Source organism: Oncorhynchus kisutch, linkage group LG20 (genome assembly GCF_002021735.2).
Source record: "Oncorhynchus kisutch isolate 150728-3 linkage group LG20, Okis_V2, whole genome shotgun sequence".
In the NCBI taxonomy this organism is placed as follows: Eukaryota; Metazoa; Chordata; class Actinopteri; order Salmoniformes; family Salmonidae; genus Oncorhynchus; species Oncorhynchus kisutch.
Window position 1 is genome coordinate 20,318,791 of NC_034193.2, and position 15,475 is coordinate 20,334,265.

Sequence of the window (15,475 nt, forward strand, 5' to 3'; positions counted from 1 at the left end):
CATTTCACATTCTTAAAATAAAGTGGTGATTCTAACTGACCTAAGACAGGGAATTTTTTACCTGGACTAAATGTCAGGAACTGAGTTTAAATGTAGTTGACTAAGGTGCATGTAAACTTCCATCTTCAACTGTAACTTTTGGGTGTCAGGGAAAATGTATGGAGTAAAAAGTACATTATTTTCTTTAGCAATGTAGTGAAGTAAAATAGTCAAGTAAAGTATAGACACCCCAAAAAATGACTTAAGTAGTACTTTAAAGTATTTTTCTTAAGTACTTTACACCACTGGTAGTACAATAGTACACACTTTCTACACAAACTATTTTGGAAAATGTGAATGATTCAATGGAACTACAAAGCAAATGATAACTAGTCTTTATTCTTATGTTCATCATAATATAATAATGAGCATTTATAAAATGACCACACGAATAGAGACCGTCACACCAAAAGCAGTCCCCATCGGAAGCTGTCACAAGACTAGAGACTTCATGCCATATCTTTTACTTCAACTTTTATCTTCTTTCTTTTTTTTGCCTGTATACTGCAATTCAGCTTTTAGCTGTGAATGTGTACAAGTCAGTCTAACTACTAATAAAACCTTGATATACCTCATAAAAACATGGGTAAAAGAGATGTAATGATATTCTGGCACCTCGTGAGTAACCATTGGAGCCCAGTGGCATAGCGTAACATAATTCCAGGGCTCTACTTTCAGTACGTAATTCTGCTTTACACATCGTCTCACATGATCTCGGCGTTAGATATCAGGAAAGCCATCCATTTCCTTCAGTTAACATTTCAAATAATGACAACTTCTCACAATGGTTGAATGGTAAAAGCATTGCCACACATAATTATACAGTAAATAATTAAAAAGGCCATATACCCTTTGAAAGAATCATGATTTCTCTGGGAGGACAACTGGCTGAAACTATTGAATAAAAACAACTACAGGATAAACAGTCATACCAACGTGTTAAGGTGCAAGTATGCAAAATGATTTAGAATATCCTGAAACATTGAGAAGTTCAGGTACGAAGCAAGAACATTGACGAACCAACACTCACTCTACAAAGCTGCTTTTTGGTTTTGCTGCAACATTAGCATGTGTTGTTATGCTAATCAATATTCTGTTATTTCATATGGCTTTATCATACTGGTAGGATACCACAATGGGTGGGGAACAAATTTCTCAAGACTATAAAGCTTCTTTTCAACGTTAGCCTGGAACTCGACTGATATTTTGCAGCAAAAGGGTTTCAGGGTAAAGTGGAGCATAAATCCTAACCCAATGCATCTAATTAATGACTAGCTATTATAACTTGGGCAGAATAATGTTTCTTTATGTGGTCAGAACTTATCAGATGGTGATAATGGTAATGGTAGTGATAGTGGTGTGGGGGCTGTGCTTTGGCAAAGTGGGTGGGGTTATATCCTTCCTGTTTGGCCCTGTCTGGGGGTGTCCTCGGATGGGGCCACAGTGTCTCCTGACCCCTCCTGTCTCAGCCTCCAGTATTTATGCTGCAGTAGTTTATGTGTCGGGGGGCTAGGGTCAGTTTGTTATATCTGGAGTATTTCTCCTGTCCTATTCGGTGTCCTGTGTGAATCTAAGTGTGCGTTCTCTAATTCTCTCCTTCTCTCTTTCTTTCTCTCTCTCGGAGGACCTGAGCCCTAGGACCATGCCCCAGGACTACCTGACATGATGACTCCTTGCTGTCCCCAGTCCACCTGGCCGTGCTGCTGCTCCAGTTTCAACTTCCACCTGACTGTGCTGCTGCTCTAGCTTCAACTGTTCTGCCTTATTATTATTCGACCATGCTGGTCATTTATGAACATTTGAACATCTTGGCCATGTTCTGTTATAATCTCCACCCGGCACAGCCAGAAGAGGACTGGCCACCCCACATAGCCTGGTTCCTCTCTAGGTTTCTTCCTAGGTATTGGCATTTCTAGGGAGTTTTTCCTAGCCACCGTGCTTCTACACCTGCATTGCTTGCTGTTTGGGGTTTTAGGCTGGGTTTCTGTACAGCACTTTGAGATATCAGCTGATGTACGAAGGGCTATATAAATAAATTTGATTTGATTTGATTTGATAACATCAAGAAATTCATTAAGAAATTCCCATTCTGAATTAATGGATTTGTATCAAGATGCAAGTACTCACAAATGTTGACATTTGGCAACTAACATTCAATAATGACAATCTATGCTTTGACCCTACAGTACCTAAAATCGCCCGTTTTTTTACTTTAGTGATGTTGCATGATGCACAATTCTACAATCAATGGAACATTATGTTTGAGTGTAAAAGTAAAAAATCTAAATGAAGGCACAATCTAAGTTTGAGAACGTTTTCAAGTGCAGTTTTTTTCCCCCAGGCGTGTACATGTATCCCGTCTTGTGGAACTGGAAGCAGTTTAATATTTATATGAGTGACTTGCTCCTTTGAGCTTCCCAGAAAGTCCTGTACAAATTTACACCGAGCGTTTCCTGTAAACATGAAATTACTAGGTAACAAAACACCACAAGCCCCCCCAAACAATGACAACATCAATGTATAAATGTCATAGAAATTGCATCAAGGAGATTCTTGGCATCATCCTTTACTGGATTATATTGTTCAGATGATTCCTTGGCTTGGACACTCATGACGTAGAGCTAGTTCAGAGAGGTAAGAACATATCAGCTTGCTTCACCTCGTCAATCATGTCAATAGCAGAAACCACGTTGACGAATAGCTCCTGGCTTGACCACTATCCATCATGTTCATGTTTGGTCTGTGGTCGGTCCATACAGTCGCACTTCCTAATTGCACTTGAGGTTAATTAATGTAGAAAAAAGAAACTAGAAGCAGGATGTCAATGTCTGTTCTTGTCATTTCATAGGTCTCTGCAGCTATGGGAAGCCCACTGGGTCACAAAGACCATTCCTGCAGGGTTGCCGGTTAGTCCTGCAGATCTCTCTCGAGGTACCTCTGAAGACGCAGGCATCGTGGACAGGAAGGCGACTTGGCCTTGCAGGTTACATGAGACACGGCCTTACACTCTTTACACCTGTGTGGGAGACAGAGGGAGAGTATGTGAGGGGGGGGGGGGGGGGGTAGGTTCAGTGAGTGATCACATTTCAGTGTATTGAAGTGATAAATGGCCAGGGCCCTACCTGGTGGTGGTGTCAAACTGGAAGGGGAAGATGATGTCACTAGTGTGACAGATCTGGCAGATGAAGCCCCTCTGGGTGCAAAGGTCACAGTGGTGGACGTGGTTGGAGGCAAACTGGATCAAAGTGTTCAGGTAGGCCACATACATTCCCTCCGCTATCTGAACACACACACACACACACAGAGAGAGAGAAAAAGCAAATTCAAACTTTTTACCTACATCTATTTGGTTTCTGGTGGTGTAGTTTTGCAGGTAAATAATGTCCATTATTTCATTTAAAAGTGAATTGACTAACAGGGATAATTAAGTAATGACTGTATTGATACCTGTCGTAAGTCCATGACACTGTAGAGATGGCTTGATTCCAATAAGTATGTCCTTGGACCCAGTCTTGAGAGAAAAATAACACAATAGTTACACAATAAAGGTTTACTGGTATGTGGAAATCATTAATCTATTGACGTTTGGCCCAAGTCCAGATCACCTGAAGAATGACCTAGATGACCCGAGTTCTCAGGAAGTAGGATCAATATGTTAACCAGCTCACTTTGATAAACTTTCATTCTGCAATGCTTAAAGTATTTCCTGGTTACTAAAATTCAAATACTTCGCTTAATTTCAGTTTGTGACAAAACAAGCAAGCATAGTTTAAAGAATCCTTGTACCATCTAAACCACTGTGAAATATATTTTCCATAACCCAAACTATTTTATTTTCAGCCGGTGTTCAAAACCGAAAGAAAAAGATGCAAAAACACAACTTAAGGGAGGCATAGAAATAGTGCACATAGAACAGATCTATCACTTCTTAGACTTGCTTTCAATAATAATGACAGTTCTATAACACACATATCTATGTGAATTTGGACAGGTCACCCAAAAAGTTACATATTGCAGCTTTAAACAAAAAAGACAAACATACAAAAGTGGATCACACACACCTGGTCTGGATGTTCTTGCATGCTCCGCTGCGGCAGGTGAGCAGGTAGTCTCCTAGGAGACGCAGCCTCTGTCTGAGGCTCTGTGCCTGGGCCATGGCCTCGGCATGCTCCCACAGGTCAGGGTTCAAAAGGTCAAGGTTGAGCAGGGGCTCATGTTCAATCTGAGCCAGCAGCTTAAGGGCATGCCTGGAGACCTACATTTACACAACCAGGGCAAAGGATGCATACAAGAGCATCTTAACAACAAACACAAATAATATTAAGGACAACAGTACTGGTTTAGTTCCATATCAAAGGTCAAAGAAAAAAAGTTATGCAAGGAGGAAGTTAAGGTATGATTATGTTGGAAAATTATTAATGTTTTATTGACCATGGATATACTTTGGCACAAATATTGTGTGTGTGTGTGTGTGTGTGGTGCATAGACCCTTGAGACTCACCTCCCGAGGTACGAGGTCCCAGTTGTGAACCATGCGGGAGGGTATGACGATGGTGTCGCCCTGGTGACAAGCGTCGCAGTAGTACTGCCCTGAAAACTCACACAGTCTGGCTTTCCCTCGGGAGACACCTATCACCTTTGGACAACCTGCAGAGAAGAAAGGCGTTAATAAAGTTGATGTCAGAAGTTTACATACACCTTAGCCAAATACATTTAACCTCAGGTTTTCACAATTCCTGACATTTAATGTTTTAGGTCAGTTAGGATCACCACTTTATTTTAAGAATGTGAAATGTCAGAATAATAGTAGAGAGAATGATTTATTTCAGCTTTTGTTTCTCTCATCACATTCCCAGTGGGTCAGAAGTTTACATACACTCAGTTAGTATTTGGTAGCATTGCCTTTAAATTGTTTAACTTGGGTCAAATGTTTTGGGTAGCCTTCCACAAGCTTCCCACAATAAGTTGGTGAATTTTGGCCCATTCCTCCTGACAGAGCCGGTGTAACTGAGTCAGGCTTGTAGGCCTCCTTGCTCGCACACACTTTTCAGTTCTGCCCACAAATTTTCTATACGATTGAGGTCAGTGCTTTCTGATGACCACTCCAATACCTTGAATTTTTTGTCCTTAAGCCATTTTGCCACAACTTTGGAATTATGCTTGGGGTCATTGTCCATTTGAAAGACCCATTTGCGACCAAGCTTTAACTTCCTGACTGATCTTGAGATGTTGCTTCAATATAACCACAATTTTCCTACCCCATGATGCACTCTATTTTGTGAAGTGCACCAGTCCCTCCTGCAGCAAAGCACCCCTACAACCTGATGCTGCCACCCCCGTTCTTCACGGTTGAGATGGTGTTCTTCGGCTTGCAAGCCTCCCCCTTCTTCCTCCAAACATAACAGTGGTCATTATGGCCAAACAGTTCTATTTTTGTTTCATCAGACCAGAGGACATTTCTCCAAAAAGTTAAATCTTTGTCCCCATGTGCAGCTGCAAACCATAGTCTGCCTTTTTTATGGCGGTTTTGGAGCAGTGGCTTCTTCCTTGCTGAGTGGCCTTTCAGGTTATGTCGATATAGGACTTGTTTTACTGTGGATATAGATACTTTTGTACTCGTTTCCTCCAGCATCTTCACAAGGTCCTTTGCGGTTGTTCTGGGATTGATTTGCACTTTTCGCACCAAAGTACGTTCATCTTTAGGAGACGGAACGCGTGATGATGAACCAGACTTGTGGAGGTCTAAAATTTTTTTTTTTAGGTCTTGGCTAATTTTGTTTGATTTTCCCATGATGTCAAGCAAAGAGGCACTGAGGTTGAGGGTAGGCCTTGAAATACATCCAAGGGTACACCTCCAATTGACTCAAATTATGTCAATTAGCCTATCAGAAGCTTCTAAAGCCATGACATAATTTTCTGGAATTTTCCAAGCGGTTTAAAGTCACAGTCAACTTATGGTATGTAAACTTCTGACCCACTGGAATTGTGATACAGTGAATTATAAGTGAAATAATCTGTCTGTAAACAATTGTTGGAAAAATGACTTGTGTCATGCACAAAGTAGATGTCCTAACCGACTTGCCAAAACTATAGTTTGTTAACAAGAAATTTGTGGAGTGGTTGAAAAACGAATTTTAATGACTCCAATCTCAACTGTACATTCACGGGCTCTCCCATTAACGGCATGGTAAGGGTAACTTAATGGAAACTAAAGTGTTGCCTGGTTAAGGGCAATTCCACGGTATCAGATTGACACAGACTAAGATTTGTCACTTTAAAAAATACTTCTGATTGCAAAGTTAAACAAACCATACAACTCTATTAAGTTATCCTTATCACTTTTAGCAATTTCCACAGATTTTTTAAAACAAAAAACACTTACTTGAAAAACAGTGCAGATGCAAGTTTGGTAACAGAATGACAGTTCGTGCCATCATTCTGTTACAAAACCTTGCATATGCATTGTTCTTCAAGTAAATGTACATTTTTGTCAAATGTTATTTTTTGCAATCCTTGGATTTGGTTTGAATGAAAAATGAGAGTATCAGTGTCATTGTTACTGTGGTATTGCCTGTAACAACTAGTAGGTTGATGAGATTTAGAGCTACCTGCACACTTGAAGCCCTGAAGGTCCAGCCCCTTCTCTGTGGGCACTGTGCATAGATGGGCCAGCAGCACCCCGTCCCCCTTCAGTCTATGCTGCACCAGTCTGTGGGTGTTCCCTCCCGCCCCAGGGGCCACCCCGGGGCTCTCAGGCTCCCAGTCTTCTCCACTCTCTAGGTAGGAGTCCAGGGCTCCCCTGATGAGGCCCCTCCAGGCCCGTGCCTCCTCAGAGCTCTTGGCCCTCAGCTTGAGCGTATCCCTGGCCGTTACAACCCTAAAGAAGGCTGGTCCACCCATAGAAACGTCTGGGACCACGTCCCGGATCCCCTCGATGGGGTGGGAGCAGCGCAGCACCTTCTGCCCGTCTTGCATCCGGAAGCCCTTGAGAGTCTCTAAGGAGAGGGAGAAGACGAGAGGAGTCCAGATGCGAGCCTCGGAGTCCTGGCAGAAGTACAGCACCGCTTCCTTAATGGCGTCTGACTCTGGGTCTGTGGGACGCGTCCAGTCCAGCTCCAGCTGCTGCTCCTGCTCAACCACAGCCCCCCCTCGATCGGGACTGGCGGGTACGGAGGAGGGGGATGAAGGGGAAGATTTTGGGGGCTCATCTGGGGTTACACTGCTGTCAGAGAGCTGCAGCACCTCCCACTGGTCATCGAGGAGATGAAGCGGGCGGCACTTGTTGACGGCTTCAGTGATGCGGTCCACCCAGTCCTCGGCCTCATCGCAGTTGGCCGCCCGCATAAGGAGCCTTTTCCCGGGGAAGGCAAGGTCGAAGCGGCCCTCGGCCGAGGTGACGCAGGCATCCTCGCAACGCAGCAGGGAGCAATTGTCGCAGCAGGTGCGCTCCTCTGCATTCAGGTAGAGGCGGAACTCGAAGGGCGAGAGCTCGCAGTAGTAGTCGCGCCACATGCCTACCGTGCCCCGCCGCTCCAGGTGTCCCAGCTTCAGTAGTCCGCGGAAAGGGTTGGAGAGGCCTGAAGGACAGAGAGAAAGAGTGAAAGAGAAGAGGGAGCGAAAGAACGAGTTAAATCAACTCAAGGATGCGATAGAAAAACTGCCCAACAGATCTCTAAAGTGCGTGGGTCTAATTTCTGTCCAGATAAAAATTTGCATGCCATCAAAAAAACATTCTTTTTTAATGACACTAAACCGGTATAACAGGTTTTATCTGATCATGAAACCACCGGGCAAAAATGATTTTCAACTCTGAGGTTCAAACATACCATAAGGAGGAAGTACCAATAATTCTGTGAATTTGTCAGCAAAAATGAGGAAAGACGATCTTATACCAAAAAGGTAAGAGAATTCATGAACATTACTGGTAGAACTAAAAAGTTCTTCCTGGTTTGAGCCTAGATAGTTGGTTCACAATTGACCATTCGCTAAGCCCCGCCCCATAATTTTGAGCAACCAATCGCAGTGGTCCAATGGACACATCGGACAAGCTCACGTGTCAAATGCATTAAAGCCACTGAAAGCTATGGCAAAACGGAGTTTTCATGAAAAGGAAGATAAATTGTTTAAATGGCTGAATAACAGTGCACCAGGGGTACCTGAAATGTAGAGCCTGTTGGAGGATTTTTCTAATCCAAAATTGTGCTTTTGTTACATTGTTTGCTAGCTCAGCCAGTTAGCTAGCTCTGTCTCATGGACCACCAAACGTGGCTAACTAGCCAGTTAATATAACTTGTTTTCTTGAAATGTACCGTATGTTAGCAAGTTAAGTTAGCTATATTATGAATAGAACTACAACATCATCTGTTGTTGACATCAGGATATGAATTGAGGGAACTAGTTAGCTCCAAGAGTGGTTAGTAGTAGCTTTATCTGCTTGACATTCAGAGACATTCAGTGGCTAACTAGCCACACTACAAACTAACTTGTACCAGGTTCCTGTGAAGCAATTGTCATGACAGTCCACCATAACATACTCAACAGTCTCCTGATTAGCAAGGGGTTGTCTGTGTTGAATTTTATTATGTATTAAAAACACAGTTTGAGATCATTGTGTAGGGTTTTCTGAATGAGGAATGGAGCTTCCTGGGAATATTTTGGCCGAGGTTGCAACAGGAAGCAAGGGTGTGTGAGGCTTAGCAAAGGGTAAATTATGGAAGTTGTGGACTGTCCAATGACTCACAAACCTTGCCATTGAACAAACAAGTCTTTGGTTCATCTTAATTTCCTTGAACTAAAAGTGTGACAAAGACCAGAACAACATGTGCTGAAAACTAGGAACAATCCTTTGGCATACTGTCACCTCATGACCAAGGCCATTCGTATGGTGGTTACAACAGACTGCATCACAAGGTGTTCTGTGTTCAAGAAGTGCTAGAAGAGTTGGTGTCCCTGGTTTTGGGAGCTTACCTATCTGCCTGCGGTGGACCACGCTGGGGGGTGACTGGGGGGTCTCGGGCTCTAGAGGGGGAGAGGTAAATCCGTTCACACAAGCTGGGCCAGACCCTAGCAAAGACTCATCGGGGTCAGCCAGTTCCTCAAGGTGTGGCTTATAGATGTCATCCTCAGAGATCCAGGAGTGGGAATGCTAAGAAAGGGTAAATGGGTCTTAGTGGTGATCGGTTGCTCATTTAACAAATCTGGAAATAATTGTTGTTTCAGCTTTTAACCATATAAGCCCACAGATGCGTTACTATTTAGCAAAGCTCTGCACAATATAAATTCTACTAATGCAGCCTAGACTACAGTGGAAAATATATAATTATATTATATCATTATCTAGGGCAAAGGTCAAGGAGAGCTCAAATAACTTAGAGCGACTGAACACGCCGATTGGCACGTTTTTGTTATGAGACACGGTAGACGTGGAAGCCTATTTCACTTCCTTAAAATCCCCAGAATGAATCTAAGACAACTCAAGAAATCGATAACTAATTTAGACCTTTTTGTCGAAGATGTTGTCGTTGCACAATTATACACCTAACTAAAGTATGTTGGGTGTAGTACTTCTCAAGTTAAAAAATGTGCAACATGTCTTAAGTAAGTAAACAAAGTCAGAGCTGCTGGGCAGGTCTGTCTCACTGTCTATGCTTTTGGATAAAGAGCCATCACCGCAGCTGTTCACCCCATGCTAAAGGCAAATGGACATCATCAAAACCAAACGGTAACTTACCTGTTATACGCACGGATGCTACAAACTCTGTTTTAGGCTAGACTGACTTTATGACCAAAATTATCATACTTGCACTTCGTCGTCAATTTTGACACGATAATAACTGTTTCTGACTCATATCGATGCCACATAGGCCATTTTCAAAGGGATTTGTTGCTTTTAAAAGGCAGTCGCTCTTTAAGGTAAATCACATGACGAGTGAGTCAGACAGGGGGATGGGAGGGAATAAGAGAGAGATTCAATTTACTTTGACTGAGTCTGTAGACACCGTCCGACTGAGCACGCTGGTCGTGCGGTGTAGGTTCATGTGGGCTGAAGGCTCCGAGGCGCTCTTAACAGAATGTTCTGTTTTTTTCTCCTGTGGCGTCTCAGTGGCAGGCAGGTGAGGAGTTGTCGATGTGCTCTCCACACAGTCACTGAGGCTGGAAGGCCCTTCAATGTGTGAGTACACGTTGGTGGAGGCGTGGGTCTTGGTGGACGGCTCCTCCTGGTCTGACCCCAGTGAAGCAGGGTTAGAGGGGCCAGTGAGATGTGTGACATGTCCCTGGGTCTCGCTGTCGGAGCCACTGAAGGCAGTGTTCTCAGAGAGGTGGTCTGCGCCTGGGGTGGACACGTACGAATCCTCGCGCATGGAGTCCTGACTGGAATGGGCACTCTCCCTGAAGTCTGCCAGAACACTGCATAGTTACACAAAATAGGAGATGTCAGAGGTCGTCAGAAATCACCAAATGAAACAAGGGACAACATGTTAGACAGTTCCTTTAAGTATTTAATACATTTCTTTAAACATTGTTAGTCGAATCACGTTACTTGCATCACCATAATTGAGGTGGGTTTCATTCTTGCGTGAGTACACCTACAGGCATTGACCTCAAGTTGCTTTGGATAAAAGCATTTGCTAAATGCAGAAATTATTTGGGTCTATGTCTTATACTGCTTTGGTGATCTTCCAAGGACCTCATTTAGTAGCACAGGTACACTAACAACACCCACACTCACACATGACTTACTCTTTGAGAGGCCTCTTGGCATTGCCATTGTTCTCCATGTTGGAGATTTCCAGGTCACATGGCCAGGGCTCCTTGTCTGGGCTCTTGGGGTCGTGGCCTTGAAGCAGACTGTCAGAGCTCAGACTGGAGGAGAGCTGAGACGACCCTGTGGTGTCCAGGCTCAAATTGGACGAATTCAGTGGGGTCTTAAACCCTGAGACCCCCCCAATCCCCTTCCCCAGCACCCCTGGCCCCCCTCGCTGCACTTCAACCGTATCCGACCCGCCGGATGACTGTGACACCGTATCATAGGATTCCTTGCGCTTGGTGAGAAAGGGGAGGTCGAGCGCTTCAGCCTGGGCGGCAGGGCAGAGGCCAGCCAGAGCCAGAGGGGTGGTGGTCCACTCGTTGAGCACGGCCGATTTGTAAGAGAGGTTGAAGGTGAGGGAGGCCAGGCCCTGGATGTAACTGAGCAGCACCTCACGCTCCTCAGGGTCCAGAAGCAGGGCGGAGGGCTGGTAGTGGGCCTGTAGTTTGGAGCCCTCGCGGAACAGGGAGGCCAGGTAGCACTCCATTAGGCCGTGGTTGAGGGCCAGCCGCAGCCAGGCCCGGCAGCGACCCGTGTCCGTACCCACGAAGCTCAGCTTCTCCAGCTCCGTGATCACGTCACTGAGAGCACCAGGAGGAGGCATTACATAATTTATCATTACAGAAAATTGTTTCATGTACAGTATACACCACACATATTGAAACAAGCTACACCATCTGATCTGAAACATTTTCTTTTGTCATTCTGCTTAACTTGTGTAAATAAATAGCATTCTGCTTAACCACTGTAAATAAACATTATTCTGCTTAACCACTGTAAATAAACATTATTCTGCTTTACTACTGTAAATGAATAACATTCTGTGATTTGTTATAAACACTTATTGCAACATAATAGAGGATATAAACATCCCATTATCTGAACTTCAACTTCTCTAGCACACTAAATAGATTGAGGGTGGAGACACTGCACTAGAGGCGCCTGTACGGCTATCTATAGGGGAAGTGCGATTCTCATTGTACCGCTTCAGGCATCCACCCACCCGTGAGTGACAGTCTTGAGGAGGCTCCAGAACACAGGCTGGGGGAGGGCTCCCCGGGACCCCCCTTTCCTGCCGCGTCCCCCAGCCTCGGAGCGAACATATTTGCTTTTGATGCCGTGGATAAAGATGGCCTCCAGTGCGCAGCACAGCAGATTGGCGTCACCATCCTCGCTGGTAACCACGACATCGGTTGTCACGTAGCGCTTCTGCAACGCCTTGAGTGACCACGCCAACTTCTCCTTAATCCACTAAAGAAATTGTAAGATTGGGTTAAATCACATAGCCCAACAGATGAAACATTTCCAAATGTCTTCAACTGTTTGAAGTGACACAATTTCACAATGGACTTCCCCAGATATTGGAAACAAAATTATGGCAGAAAAGATGTGTCATCACTTTAAGAAGGGTCATTAGCCATGTGAATATGAAACATACCCTGACACACAAACAAGTCGCCCGATGTCAGCTGACACTGGCCAGAGAAAATCAATTTTATGCAATAACACACAAAACAGATTATTTATGAGCTATTGTTGGGCTGGAATGGGTTTTGGCATTCATGACAAAGCGTGTTCTGGGCATCTAATAACACTTATACAAATACATGTTTGTCAAAATGGCTCTTTGACATCTAAAACAGACTGTAAACCTATTTAACTGCTGCTCATACAAGTTCTACCAACCTGACTACAAATAGGAACACTTTTGATCTTTATTTTCCCCAGAAAACAGGAACAGTGGACACTGGCCTACAATTTGAATTGATAAAACAAACCTTTGCCTCATTGACGTTGTCGGTAAAACTTGAAAATGACAGCATATTATTGATTATCTATGATATTTATCCCACAGGCTACATTGCACAACGTCTAGCCTAAATCAAACATCAACAGAGTTCAGTTAAAGGAAAACTCCACCCAAGAACTATCTTTTAGTATTTGATTCATTAGCCCATTATTGATAGACCCAAATTGTTTAGCATGTCAGCAATCAAGTTTTCAAGATGTATAACTTTAAAAATACAGAAACAAAGGTGGTATGAGACATTTTGCATCATATAATGGTGCATTTTGCAGGCTATTACTAGAACAGCAAAGATAGCCTACACCACTTAAACAGACCTAAAAATAATTTTCAGATATTGATTTTATTCACTTAGTTTAAACCGTCTGTTATAAAGTAGTGCAATCAAACTGTGACATAAAAACGCCACGACATCAAATGGGCTGCATTAAAGCAGAAGTCTGTTTTTTCACGCAAAAAAAAAAGATTAAAAAACACATAAGAAATATCTTGTTGCGTTTTATAAACGCAGATCTAAAATGCTTCTGATTGTAATTTCTGCTGTGCATCAGACTCATTTTGTGCTTCAGTTTGCACTTCACTTGGATGTAAATTCATGAACGGGCATTCTATCAGTAGACAGGGCTCTGACTGATGCGTATCTACTTTTCTCCTGTACTTTCTCCATGTAGCCTACTTTTCTCCAGTAAAATGCAAGATTAACTTCAAGCAAAACATTAAGAAATGTAGCTGGCTGCATTTTTCTATGATAAACATTCTAAAGATCTGGCCATGCATTGTTTTTGCCCCCCCAAAAAAATTCTGCAAAGAAAACCTGCCCCTGATCACTCTATTGAAGCAAAAAAACACTGTTTTCTTTCAATATAAAACGCTGGTGAACTGGTTTAAACACAGATGTTTTGATGGTCTGAATTTTGAAAATGCACATTTTTGAATTCTAACGCGACCCCAGCTACTTGTCCACACGGTCACTTACGTGAATAACTATGCCATGTCATATAGGCTAAGGTGTTTGACATAGTAACCTGGACTTCAATGACTAAGAACTGGAAATCAGGGCATCCCAGTAAGTAATAAACATTAGGCTAAGCAATACATATTCACTTAGGCTTATTGTTAAAATACTAAGATTGGTCAGGCATAGACAGGGTCGATGTGTCACTAAAACAGTATCTGTGAGAGAGATCTGATCACCTTTTCAGAGTCACATGGAAGTGGTTTATGGGATTGGATGGGCCATTTACAGTAAAAAAGGTTTAGCCTACCTGCTTGACGTCTTTTGCCTCTGGCCCTGTATCTGGGGTCTGTGTGGCTAACATCTTGCCTCCAGGGATGAGAGTTACTCCCACATGACACGCTGTGACATACACATAAGATATCTCCGGTGGTTATGCTGACAACAAGCTGAACAAACAACCCCATGAAAAACACATTGTTACAGGGCTCTACAGTGTGACCATTTTACTTGGAAAAAAATATTTTGCTGTACTAGACAATTTTAATTTAGGAGCACCAGTGCGTCTAGAAAAATGTATGATTCTAGCTTTAATACCTCAAATATTTGTCCTTGTGCTCCTAAATGTATTTGTGTGAGACTACATTTTCCAATTTAGGCGCACATGTGCTCCTTGTAGTTCTGCAAGCCCCCTTTATATCCATTTAGGTGGCATTTGACATAATTTAAGTAAACAAACACATCAAGGGCTGTCAGTTCAATATTCTAGTGATAGTGACATTCATTGACAGAAGAGAGACTGACTATAAGATTATTTCCACATCATGCCGAGTCACACAATTTAGAGATCACAAGACGGTTTTAGCTTACATCTACATTTATGGTGTGTGTTGACACCAGCTCAGAAATCAATCACACGGTCTACTGAGGTTTTTGTTGACAGTAAGACAAGTTGCCACAGAGGAAAAAATGATAGCAGTGGGGAATAGAACTTCCTGGAAGAAGGGAACGTGAACGGACAGTGAGTGCTCACGAGAGCATTAAACGTGTTTGTCAAAAGCTTTGGCTTGATCACTGGAGCCCATCCCTTTATCCCAATTTGTATGACACTTATCTAACGGCTGTGTCTATCTAGTGGACAAAAACAACATTCCTTTAAAAACATATATATAATTCCTAAACCCTCATTCCCAATGACAATGTTAACGTCTACAAATCAGCTGATTGAGAACCCCCGGTACTGTCGTAAAGAGATGCCCTTAATAGAAGGCTAAATGAACAATATAGTTACATAAATACAAACATGCATGTGTAGTTGACAAGAAACACTAAGAAAAACACAAGGAACATTGCGTTACTAACAAGCTAGCTAGATACATACCGTGTTATTGTTGGGTCAACGTCGTTAACTAGCCAGTTAGCGATATCCAAAACAAGCGATATTACAGGATTTCCCCCCCGCTGCTTTGTCGTTCTTGTTTGACTCCTACATAGACTGCAACATTGTATCGCATGATGCCATTTCACAGAGTCGTTTCTTTCACATGTACATTCCTGAATCGGAGACAGGAAGAAAAGTCTAATCGAATGTGTCTGCAACCTTTAGCTCAGCTTCAGGCAGAGATGTTCGAGAAAGTAGGAGATCGGAATCGCATTGGACAATGAATTAGGTATAAACCTCCACCCAGCAGACTGTCGACCAATCGCGTTAATGTTGTTATGTTGCGTCGCACGGTTGCTAAACAAATCGTCACGCAATCCCTTCTAGAAGTCCGGTTATGAGTCGAGAAACCTGCTATTTTCCTCAGAATAGCCCAGAATAGGCTGTGCGGCCCATTGACAACGTATGGGTAAAGTATACAAGGGG

At 43.1% G+C, this 15,475-nt stretch overlaps 1 protein-coding gene across 1 annotated transcript; it reads right to left on the reverse strand.

Annotated features, from left to right (window-relative positions):
• Positions 1-358: 358 nt before the first annotated feature.
• On the reverse strand, positions 359-15,263 carry LOC109865930 (pleckstrin homology domain-containing family M member 1). The gene is made up of 12 exons (XM_020454444.2): positions 14,990-15,263; positions 13,919-14,010; positions 11,850-12,097; positions 10,780-11,427; positions 10,017-10,446; positions 9,007-9,184; positions 6,648-7,616; positions 4,541-4,686; positions 4,101-4,294; positions 3,487-3,550; positions 3,162-3,319; positions 359-3,055 (listed from the first exon to the last, which is right to left on the reverse strand). The coding sequence occupies exons 2-12, from the start codon at positions 13,970-13,972 to the stop codon at positions 2,947-2,949; spliced, it is 3,198 nt and encodes a 1,065-aa protein (XP_020310033.2). The 5' UTR covers positions 13,973-14,010; positions 14,990-15,263; the 3' UTR covers positions 359-2,946.
• Between the last annotated feature and the right edge of the window lie 212 nt (positions 15,264-15,475).

Coding starts and splice junctions, on each gene's coding strand:
- LOC109865930 (XM_020454444.2), bottom strand. CDS start 13,972: ATGTTAGCCACACAGACCCCAGATACAGGGCCAGAGGCAAAAGACGTC. Junction 10,447..10,779: donor GCCAAGAGGCCTCTCAAAGA/GTAAGTCATGTG, acceptor GTAACTATGCAG/TGTTCTGGCAGACTTCAGGG. Junction 9,185..10,016: donor TGTCTACAGACTCAGTCAAA/GTAAATTGAATC, acceptor ACCCTTTCTTAG/CATTCCCACTCCTGGATCTC.